The sequence below is a fragment of the Stegodyphus dumicola genome, chromosome 7 (assembly GCF_044657685.1).
Source record: "Stegodyphus dumicola isolate Sdum_Otavi_A_Nest chromosome 7, ASM4465768v1".
In the NCBI taxonomy this organism is placed as follows: Eukaryota; Metazoa; Arthropoda; class Arachnida; order Araneae; family Eresidae; genus Stegodyphus; species Stegodyphus dumicola.
Genome location: NC_140774.1, coordinates 79,368,851 through 79,381,464, shown reverse-complemented (window position 1 = coordinate 79,381,464; position 12,614 = coordinate 79,368,851). Strand labels below are relative to the sequence as shown.

The 12,614-nt window shown below is 32.6% G+C and overlaps 1 protein-coding gene across 1 annotated transcript in view; it reads right to left on the bottom strand.

Annotated features, from left to right (window-relative positions):
- Positions 1–12,614, bottom strand: part of LOC118185364 (metalloprotease TIKI1-like) — a 182,656-nt gene that overhangs the window by 126,260 nt on the left and 43,782 nt on the right. Inside the window, exon 5 of the mRNA XM_035355205.2 lies at positions 8,485–8,681. Within this exon, the coding sequence (XP_035211096.1) occupies positions 8,485–8,681 (197 nt within the window). The remainder of the gene's footprint in view (positions 1–8,484; positions 8,682–12,614) is intronic.

The following is a 12,614-nucleotide window of genomic DNA, read 5'->3' as shown; positions in this document are numbered from 1 at the left end:
TAAATAAACAAAGAAACAAAAATCAGTGTACATTGGCTGAGAAGAAATTAAGGGAGAACAAATGAAGAAGTTTCTGAACGCAAAAAATTACTGTCATAATCAGGTTCCTTAGCAGATGTCATCATTAAAATTTGAATCTTAATGCACATTTGTGAGGTAAAATGGAGAAAGTGATGCAGTCTAGATCATTTATGAAATTTAATGGGTGCGAAAAACTAGTAATTCAATTTAGTTTCACTATTATTTTCAAGAAGACTATAGCACCAAAATCTATGCCAAGGATACGGAAACCTGCATCTTTTTATGCAACTGGCGCCATTTAAAAGGGATTGCAATATAGCTCATACAGGCACCACATGATCCATTAGTCAGTTTACCTAATAAGATCAGCCACAGGTATCCTCTCTTTATGATCTAGAATGCAAGACCAAAATAACCATTTCGGAAGAAATCAACAGAAAGAATGAATGTAAGGATTAGTGGCAGATAATTAGATCAGCTATGACCATGCAGATTTGATGAGCTGCCGAAAATTCAAACATGAGTAGCAAATGAGCCCGAAATTATATGAAAAATAAAATTAAGATCACGAAATGCAATTAGCAAGATTGGCTTTGCTAATTAGCTTCTGTCAAAACCAAATGTTATGAAAATAAATATGTTCTCGAACCCTTGACTTTCCAGGTCAAGGGTTTTCATGCTGTCCAGGTTAGTATGTTCAAAGGAAGAGCGAAGGAACTATCAGAGTTGGAAATCGAATATGCCTGAGTATAAATGACGATCATTTAGACATTCGACGAAGAAATTATGAGAATTACATATACAATAGCGCATACTAAAACTGCACAGGGATTTTTTATATAGTACTCAATAAATTATAATATGCATTTAACCCCGGGCAATTTGATAAATGCTTTTACAGTAACAACATCATCAAGTTTCTCTTGCATTGCTCATGATTTTTATACTTTACATAAGAAATGCTTTAAGGTTATATTTTCTCGCAGACTGCCCTTACTTCAGACAGTTCGTAAGCTGCCCAAATTTTACACGTTCACCACATTGAAGCCAGCGAAGTAAATGTGGAATCGGATTTAATCGATGTTTTTCCTTCCAGCAATTATTGGCGACTGAGTCTAGATATTCAGAATGGAATAATGTTTCATAAGACAATATTTGACATCTATACGAACGTAGTATGTCATGAAGAGTGAAGACAGATGTTATTGAATTGTTTTTTTTTAACAATTGTTAACAAAATTATACTTATAACATTTCACTCTGTATACATGCAATCTGCTTTAAAAAACAGAACAATTAGAAAGATTGTAGCTGTGCAAATACAACTTTTCATTTTTAGAATGCAAAAAGCAGACAACACACAACAAATCATCAACCTTTCAAGACATGAATTTTATTCCTTGAGACAGTTACTACTTTGCAAGTCCATCCTCTGACTTACATTGTTTGACCTACACATCTTGGACCTGAATTAAAGTATGTACAGAACTGCCGTAAAGCTTCACCCTTCATTTGATCACACCTTTTTTATATTTTTTGTTTTTTCTCTCTCATTTTTTATGGAGGATAAATTAGGTGATTTAACCTATCAAGGAAGAAGGGAGACAGAGTTGACTCTGAAAAAGGCTGCATTGTTTCTGCAGTGAGAAATGCGAAATTGTCCTAATGGAAAATTACTTCAACGAGATGCTGAAAGCACAAAAATAAGATTAGTCACATAATTTATTAACAAAAGCAGCGCACACGTTAAAAAAAAAATATAATATAACGTAGTTTCCGTTTTTCAAACCGAAAGCCCAATCGAAAACTTTCAGTTAATGACAGTGACAATAGTCCATTAAAGTGAGTTGCTGAAGATAAAGTGTTGGAACATGTTAATTGTTATAAACAACTATCCTTACTGTCGTACCACAGTGCAGGAAGAAGAGAGAATCTTTTGAATGTATCCATTAACTATCTCGTACCTTTATTTGCCGTATCGAATGTCATCAGTCCAAGTCTGCCGTATGCTCTGGTTAATGTGAAATACTAGATCCAAAAGCTACTAAGGTCAGGCATGTGGTTGAAATTCTATCATATACCCGATTGCTTACATTTACATACATTTACTGCAGCATTGCTGTAGGAAGGTAATCAAAACAATCAGCAAAACTATCTAAGTCTGTATGCTTTTTTCCTAGCTAAGTGACATTTTTTATTCAGTGATTGCATAAAACGAGTTTCCATAAAACGAGTAAAACGAACACTAAACGTTTTTTCACTTTTTATGCCTCCTCCCCATTTAAAGAAATTTTTTTTCACTTTCCTAATTGAAGCATGTAGCTGCGAAACTAAAGGTCGGATAAGCTGCGAAACTAAAGGTCGGATAAGCTGCGTAAGAGAGTGTACATATAATAATATGGTATTTGGCCGATTGCAGAAAAAAAGGAAGGTGCAAAAGTGGATGCTATGTACGTCACGAAAATATCCCTTTTGAATCCATTTTAAATCCATTTTACAATCAGTTTTAGAAAAAACAGTCCTTTACTATGTTCATACGTACAGAGCTCATGCAAAAAATCGTCTACATGTATCCGTAAACGGTCAAAATGAAGCAGAAATTTTTCGCGATTACAGTACTTCCTTTAGTTCGTACAAAGAAGTAAAATGAGTTTTTCATTATTTCTAAGACTCTTGCACTGAATAATTTGTATACTCTCTGCTTCACTTAGTTTTCCAACAGCCAGTTCTTAAAATTGAGAAAATGAATTTCATGTACATACTAATAGGATAGCTATACGAAGGTGGAAGAGACAGTACATATCAAATAATGTAATAGCTATCAAACGAAACAGCTGCTTTTTAAAGTCAGAGAATTAATAACATAATTTTTTTTTCTTTTCTTTTTATTTGAAGGTTGCGTTTCCTTTGATGATACAGAAACAGCTGTATACTTCTTTCAAGCCAACTAACTGTTAAGATATGTGAAGTAATGTTTAGAAATTAGGATATGTATTTTCTAAGAAAAAAGAGGAATATTAAGACTGTTAAGCCGTAATACGTATTTTTAATAGTATTTTTGTACTTATAAAGGGAATACTTAAAATGAATTTCGTACGTCAAAAGAAAATGTGATGCTACGTAAATTAACAAAGAAGTTAAACTAAGTTGAGCCCCTGTAGCCTACAGTGGAAATATATTTCGAATCAAAAAACGAGAGACTTTCTCATCAAAACTTACTTAAAACTGAGACAGTTTTCATATAATGTAAAATCAATTATTTTTGCTTAATCTTTCATTGCTTTTTACATTTTTTGCTGAACTTCTGCGTGATTACAGACGTCACGACACGGTATTAATATCAAACTTTCTTAAGATTCCGATTTCTTGTCGCTAGACTTATCGCGTTGACAGCGAAACTTGACGAATGAACTTAATCATGCAGGGATTTTTTTCCCGCGTTTCAATCTCTTTGTCCCTAGTCGTTGATTGCTCAGTACATTAACGCCGCAGTATTTCAGATGTTAATCGTCACCTCTAGAGGTATTTTGTGTCAAAATTATCTGCCGCTCTATCTACATTGCCAGCTTTAAAACAAGAAGAAAGTCGCGGTAAAAGAATGATTGCAGAGCAGGGGTTGAAAAATTGTCTCTAATTTTCTAACGCGTTATAAAAATAACATTTTCCGAGACTTTTTCTTTAATCATGTTTTTATTTAGGTTAGTTGCTACTTTTTTTGCATTTTATTTTAACACGCGTTTGATGCATGGGTGGATATACGCTCATAGAACATTTTTTCTCTGCTTTTTAGCAGATAGAAATGTCTTACATATTTCACAGGGAAATTTGTTTAAAAAAATCCCTGAATGTTTCTACCGAAAGAAGCGCACGAAGCGTGTAAAATACTTTTATTTATTTATTTGTTATTTTTCCAGCGTTTTAATGACGAAATTATTATTTCTCGGTAATAACATTAGTAAACTTTCTCTTCTTGGAAAATTAAACATAATTATTTGCATTTTCGTGCACGTTAAAAAGAGTGGATTTCATAAATCTTCTTATGATTTAACATGCGACAGGCGTGGGAGACCCTGTTATTTACGCTAAGAAAGTATTACCAGTGGCAGCTGTATGCAGTGCTAAAAAATCAAATTCATCGCTGAAATAAATTTTTATAAAAATGGCAGTTTTTTCTTGGCAGTACTCAAAGCAAAGATGATAGGTTTAGTTTCTTTACTCACATTTACTCTGAAGGAAAATATTTGCCGCATTGTAATTAATTAGAACTGATTTTTTTTTATGTTTGTGACGCAATCAAATATCCTAATCCACTGCTTCTAAAAAAAATTTTTTTTTTCTTTTGCTCCTTGACCAGGATTAAACGCTTGATGTACTCTTCAATAAAATATTCTGACATGACAATTTCTGAAACAATTTCATGATTAACTGGCAAATAGTTGCTGAAGATTATACTGCACTAAAAAAACATATTTACTTACTCTATGCGAAGTACTTTACTTAAAATTATCAGTTTAGTTTTCCCATCCCGGAACAAAGAAGAAAATGGAACAGTAGCCCGAAAATCGACGAATCATTGCCAGCTGCACAGCATTTTCAATATGTTTATCTAGCTGTATTATATTAATTAAACAGTGCAACTAGGTGAGCATGTTAACTTTTTAATAAAATTTTGAAAATTTCCTAATGACAAGAAAACAATTCATAAAATATTCTGCTATTCTAAATAAGAATTTCCAACAGGTTATTTTATTACTATTTTATAGGCAACAGTTTTGCAGATATTTATGTTCCTCAAATGCTTTTTCAATGAACTAAAGGAATGAATGATACTGTAGTTCGAATGATAAGAAGGTCTCCGAAAGCACCAGGTAGATGTAGTCTGCTTTAGTTTTACATGAAGCAAACAGAGTATTAAAAAAAGGTTCATGCCTCTTGCCAGTGCTGTTTTTAATGATATTTATTACCTGTTTTTATGATCAGTTAAAAATACTGCGAAAATATGGCTGCCTTATAAAAGCTCTATATTAAAGTTTTACACTTATTTTTTTTTCCAGTCTGAAATTATATTTCTTTTTAGTCTGAAATTATATTTCTATTATTCTTTGAAATTATATTTATTTTATAAAGTATTTGGTTTAGAAAATAAGAAATAAAAAGTAAATATGTAGACAGATTCTTCTAATCGAAATTTTCAATCCTGTTTCTGAATTTGAGAAACTATGAAGCCTCAAAGTTTTTTAATATGAAGGATAGTTTCTAAGCTTGGAGTAGCTTTCTGATCAGAATCGTAGCTAGGGTTTTCAGCGCCCAGGGACAACTGAAGATTTCGTGCCTCCTACTGCTTGCCAAGGGTGGAAAACATTTAATTCCAAAATGTCGTACCATCAGTTTGACGTCCCTTGGGTTCTGCGCCCGGGGACAGATGCCCCCCTTGCCCCCCTCTAGCTACGCCCCTGTTTCTGATCTTTTGGTTTAGTCGCAGACATAGAGTCCCGCCATATTTAAGTTTTAAGCAGACTAAACATGAAAACCACTCTTAGATAATTCTGTCATTATCACAAAAATAATAAATTTAATATTTTGATCGGCGATATAAGAAAACCAGCTCTGCATCCGTTACAAAAGAATTGTTAAAGATATTATTTTATAAATTAGATTTTAAAGTTTCATTATCGATTCAGATAATGTTTTTTTTCCTTTCGTGTCGTTTTCTTTTCTTTTATATCTTTGAAAAAGTTCTACCAATTTGGAATTTTATATTGCAGCATATGGTCTCTCATCCACCGCAGGTATTCTAAATTCATGCGAAAATATATTTTTTCAAACTAAAATTTAGTTTCTTTTGCTAAATTTCGTAAGAATGGACAGAATGGTATAAATTCATTTTCAATGTTTTAATTACAAATTGTTGTTTGTTTTTAAACATTTTTTTTTGTCATTCACTATAAAGCGCATTGCTTCGAAAATTTTTTACCAGGTTTGATTAGCTTGTTTTTTTTTTTTTTTTTTCAATGTGATAGCTGCTCGGGCGCCATTTGAATAATGTTTCGCGCGTAATTTTGGAAGTTGCGTCTTACAATTTCAGAAATGCTGTTTTAATTTATGATATGTGATTCATAACTAAACCATTTAGTTAAAGGCCATAAATCCCAACAGAAAAATGAAATGTTCCGTATTAAATGATGCTAATGAATCAGATTCAAACTTTAAAACTTCACAGGTTAAAAACAGATAAAAACAAAAATTTGAAATTTGACATTTTACTTTCTTCTAAAGTGTTTCTTTTTTCCCCCTCTTGAGTGTTTTCTAAAGGCTTACTTCGACAATGAATACAAACTAGAAAATATCACCAAGCAATCGATTTTTTTACCACATTTATACATCAGCTTCATGGCCAGATTACAACTTCACATCTTTTTAACTTGGGAACGGCGCACTGAAGCATAGTAAAGAAGATTTACTTTAGTTAAAACTCCACTACAAAAATTCCGTTTGGACAAAAGTTTCAATATATCTCTGGTGACAAATTTTATAATTCCTTATGTATTAAATCGCTATCTATTTCGTCTTAATTACTCCGTATAATTATGGATCTTGTACTTTAATATTTCCTTTGAGAGGCAGTTTCTAAAATATTTGAAACCAAGCGATTTAATTCTGTACCGCAATCACTTTTTTAAACAGATCATTCGTAGATTTCAGATATATATATATATATTTCGTAGATATAGAGTTTGACTACTAATTCATTGTCAAACTTTGAGAGCTAGTACAGGACACTGTAACAATCACATACTGTAAATTAATTTGAATTAATTTTAAATTTTAAATTAATTTTCTAAATTAATTTCCACTTGTAAACGAGGTTATGAAAACAAAACACTTTCCCTATCATTTGTTCTTTCCTGTGTTAGTGCTTCGACGCTTCACTTTTAACCGTACATTCCTATACAATATGTGATTGTTACAGTGTCCTGTACCAGCCTTCAAGGTTTGTGCCATGAATTAGCAATCACCCTGTATTTAAAGATAACTAGTCTCTTACATGGAGTTAGTCCTCTAGCATCTTCTGTGAAACTGATTTTAATGAGAAAAACTATTTTTTTAAAAGCCAACATTACCTTCCATTCATATATTATACATCAGGGTTTTGATACTTTATAGTACCTCTTTCATATGACGTGCATTTCACCGGAACACTAACCATACATTTGCAAAACGCTTTTATTAAAATTTTCATAGAGAAATTAAATAGCATCAAATTTTAATTTTAAAAACTCTCTTGAGGACTTCTGACTATTAACTTCATGAACCCCCCAGGTGCAAGCAGATCCTAATTAAAGAAATGCTGCTATAAATACCGTATTTACTCGCTCATTTGCCTCCCTTTCTTGTTAGCCGAAAAGGGACGTTAGTCCCGAATGGGATATTAGTCTCGAAACGGCATTTTGCGTCGAAATACTTTTCAGACTGTTGTCACCCAAAATATTGCCCTGTATTATAATTTAAGAAATTAAATAATCAATCAATGAAGAATCTGCATGAACGTATGTATATTTCTTGAAATTGTGAAAAAACAACGAGTACCTAGAGTCACCGAAATTTGGTACATACAGTCACCAAATTTTGAACGTCGTCCTCTATCCGAACCTAGGCGCTTTGAAGTTCGAATTTTGAATTTTTTTTTATTTCAGATTTTGTAAAACTTTAAAGAACTTTTGATCAACAATTTCAAAGCGAGTAGGGGCAACACTGCATGGAAAAAAGCATTTTTATCTCCAGCGCGCGAGACTTTTTGCCAGAAGTTCTAAAGATATGCTGTTTTTTATATATTTTATGACTTTGCTGTTGAATAGAATTTTATGTGGCGTAAGCGCCAATAACGTGATATTTAAGAAAAAAGGCAAATACACAAAACTTTAATAATAAAAAGGCAAAAAAATTTTTTGTGAAGTCATCTTAGGAAGGAAACTGAATATTGATATGATGAAATGCGTAAAGACTGGAAAAAAATGTAGAAAAATAGAAATGAAATATTTTGTTAGGTATTGCAATGTTAATATTACTATGCATTCTTAATGGTATGTAGGTTTCTTTTAAAAAATTATATTGTTATATTTATCGGTAGTTTATCCATGAATACTTTTCATTTGTTGTGTTCTAACTGTAACTGCGTCCTTCAGAAATTAAGTTATTCGCATAATTTTCCCCTCTCGATTTTCAGATGATAAAATTAGTATAAAAGGGGAGGAAATAACCGACTGAATACGGTAAATGCAAAAACTGTATTGCTCAGACCAAACAGCTACTTCGAAGTTGGAAAATTATGAAGTAAACCGCAAAAATTTACTAAATGGTGATGAAATAATGCTACTAAACATCTCAAAACTTTCGCAAACCTAAAAATTAGCGATGACTTAGGCGAAAAATTCACTTAGCTTACGTGATAAGTAGCATTCTTACCTGAGACCCGTCGAGGCCATTTAAAGGCAAACACTGTTCTTCCACCCTTTCAACGGCTCCAGCCCTCTTACCAAGACGAGCTGCTTCCCTGGCGAGGTACAAGTCCAACACCGGAATACCTCTGGATCGGACATCGCTCTCTGTCAAAGAGTTCACCATCAGCATCACCCAGACCGGACGTTTCTTCTCCCAATTACCTGCATAGCAGAAATGATTTTAGATAAGATAAGCAGACACACAAAACTTTTATTTGTCATCAAACTGTGAAAATATGGGCTTCTGATGGGAATAGAAAACAGAATTTTCTCGTCCATGAAGTGGGACGCTATCATTAAGTCCCTAAAGGAAGTAGACAGCCTTCTGCTACTTTCTAGTTGAAGAAGTTAATCAAATCTTAGCGGTTCTTACTTGAAATTTAACAGCAGTCTGATTAAATGTACTTTTCATATTCTCTTTACTATTTAAGGTATTTCTCCCACCTTCTTGGCGTGCCTTCGTGATGTAGTGGTCAGCACACTGAGTCAGTATTTCAGAGGTCCATGGTTCGATTCCCGGCGAAGGCGATTGCTCCTTTTTCATCTCTCTGTCCTCAAAATAACATAATGTCTCTACAACTATAAGAAAGATTTTATTCAGATTATTATCTATATGAACTTAAATATGGCAATAATATGATCGGACTCGATTTAAAACTTGCTAGGAAAATGACATTTACCAGCTATTGGAATAAATAAACTGCAAAAATGTAAAGAATTATCTACACGAACATCAGTAAGAAATCAATATCCCAAGAATTTTCGAAGAATTAATCGATTATAATGTCACCATATCTTTATTTCACGGAAGCGTAAAACAGAAGATTTAAACAAAAATAGCCATTTTTAGTACCTTATTATTTTGAAGCCGACTATACATAGTCTTGTTAGACACATGTTTTCTTTCTGAAATAAAAGATACTGGAGTTCATCTTAAATTAATCACATCAATAACCCACCCAATTCAATCAATAATCCGCAAGCGCTTTAGGTAATCAATCACATTAACATGCAGTACCTTTTTAAGTCAACTATGTTGATTATTAATTTTAGCTTGAAACATCTGTTACAACCCTGTAATCGAGAAAGCTACTTTAGCAAAGTCTTCAGGATTTTCCACTTCTTTATAATGATCAAGTAGATGGATGTACTCATCATATTAGCCGTTTACTGCGCAAGAAACACATTAGTCACATTGCAACTAATATTTGCGTAAAATACGGATTCACAGAAAAAAATGACTGTAACACATATGTATGATTTTTAAATACACCTTTGAAGTATGTAACTAGATTCAAACTTTGCATGTATTGATTGATCATCTTTTTCCTCTCTCCATAATTATTTTAGAAATGGCTACAGCCTATACTTTTCAGTTTCTTTGTTACATTGCGTTACTAAACCTCTGTGAATTTGGATCACTCATACAGCTTGGAAAACTGACAGTTCACACGACACTTTATCAAAAGTATTATTAATTCAAAAGATTTATTATTTATCTTCAAATTATAATATTTGACTACTTAATCAACGTAACAAACTGATGGATTTGAGAAACAATGAATAAAATTCGTAATACTGTTTCAAGGTGGCAATAAGTTTCATCAGCGTTTTATGCCGTTAGCATGATTAATTAAGGACATTTCTAACGCTGTGTAGCATGCCTTTTGGTTGGATGTCTAAGCCATTTTGAACTAGTAACCAACTGGAAAAGTCACTTAACAAGCACTGGTAGTTAGTTGGAATTTCAAGGAGATTAAATGGCCTGTATGGTGTTTTCGTTACTTATGCTTTGTGTAACATGAATACGTGCTATTTCACGTAGAAAATGAAAACACCAAACAAACTAGAACTTTCCCCGTCTAAATCAGATAGTCCTCATGTGCTGTGCAACAAATAAATAATTGAAACACATTTTTTTATAGGCGTTAGGAAAATTATTAAAAAAATTAATAGTTTTAGCCTTTCGGATAAAATTCATTAGAACTAGATCCCAAACTTCTTTAGTTACATTAGTTAACTTCATCATCAACTGTGTCTCAAATGTGTTGATAGTTTCGTTCACTATGTACTTTTGAAAAATACACATACCGTATACCCTACTTTTTCAAAAGTCATGTTAGAATGTGTGTTTTTTCTCTCTTCAAGAAAAATTTCTCCAAAGCTGAAATGTTTCTTCCTGCTTTTTGTAGTGGTTCTTCAAGTAAAATAAGCATATTTTGGCAGCCTTCACACAAATTTATTTTAAATTTTTACAAGCATGAATATATTAGCGGTTTACAAAGTTTAACTTGAATTGGTTAAATTCAATAACATATCTATAGCATATCAACTTAAGTTGCCATGGCGATGAATCATCATATTGTTTTCTTCTATTTAATTTGAGAATGCTTGATTTATTGTCTAAAATTTAAAATAGATTGCACAATACAATTCAAAACACGATCTGTATTATGTTATATACTCTCTACATGAGTATCAAGTTACGACTAAATGACCGAAGTTTTCGAAGGTATCGAAAAGCAGCCAGATTTTACCCCAAATTATCAGAAGTACTAAAGGCCTTACTTCAGAGAGTATTAGAGCTATTCAAATGCTGTAATTTCGAAGGTAAGCACGATAGTTTCGTGTAAATTCCCAGTATAAATTTGTAAAAAATTTTGTATAATTTAAATATTTTTTTTAAATATACACAGCATAGTCATTTGTATACATGTGAAGCAGAAAATCTAAAACTTTGCGCATTTTCGCCGGCATAAGAAATCCCTGCTCATACACAGCGCTCACATTTGCTTTCGAAGAAGTGTTCCGAAAATTTTATTTGCAAAATCTCCTATTGTAGTAAAAATTTCAAATTTTTTCACGTATACCATTATATACTGTTGTTTATTACATTCAAAATCTACTCGTTGAAACAAAAAGTTTATTGAAAACTTTTCTAGAAATAAAATGCATTGTTCAAAATAAGGCTGGAAATGAAATCACGGAAGTATTCGAACACTTAGAAGACATAATTAATATTTAACAAAAATAATCATAGATATAGATGTTTGATACTTAACTGGATGCTCTTTAGCTGAAATTATACTTTTAATGCACGCAAAGTATTCCCAAACACTAGGCAACAGGATTTTGCCATTCAATTCTTCGTTCGGCTTTTTTCATGCAATATAAATATATCGTCCATCGGATACAAATGTTTTAAATTTTAATACGCCTGCAAATATCGCATTATCCACTGTGATAAATATTTGTTTACCATAGATTTTGTAAATTCCGTAGTATTTTTATTTATTTATTTATTTTTTATTGTTCACGAAAAATTTTCTTTGTTGCTCGATCATTGCCTGATGAGCGATATTTGACACTTTCGGAATTAAATTTCAATGCAAACCTCTCTTCTAAATCAGTAGCAAATCTTACAACGTTAAGCTTTAGGTTTTGCTTGATCTTCCTTAAAATAAATCTCCGATTTCTTGGTCTTAGCTTGAAATGTGGTGTAGAAGAGTGTGTTCACTTTGATTAAGTGCTGACAGTACTCAATCACACTGGATAGAAATGACGACTACAACAAAAATGTTCCGATAAAAGAACAATCAAAATGATTTCTTGCTCGAGGGCTTTACATTTCGATAAATTATGCTAATCTGTAGAAAACGAAGCTGGTGTTAATATGTTTGTGCCATTATCGGAAGAAACTAAATATGTCCTTCTGGTAGAATTATTCCATCTACTGTAGAAAAAGGCTAACGCAGCAATTTTCATATTACCGTCCAACTGGAACTACCGTCATCTACTTGTTAACTGTTTGAGAAGAGGTTGGCCTCATCAGCCAAATAACATCTTATGGTTTATCGCGACCACCAGTAAACTTTCATCCGCATTTCATAACGATGGTTTAAAATTCACATATATACTTTACCATCATGTATCGCCGTATACTTTTACCATTCTGCGAAGCACATTCAGTGGAGGCCATTCTGTAGCTACGGAAGAAGGTAACCAGGTCTTACCGCAGCGCTTATAAAACAGAATACATCAAGTAAATCATAAGGGGCAGATAGCGTGTTAGTTGGACAAGTAGAGAAGTTTTCA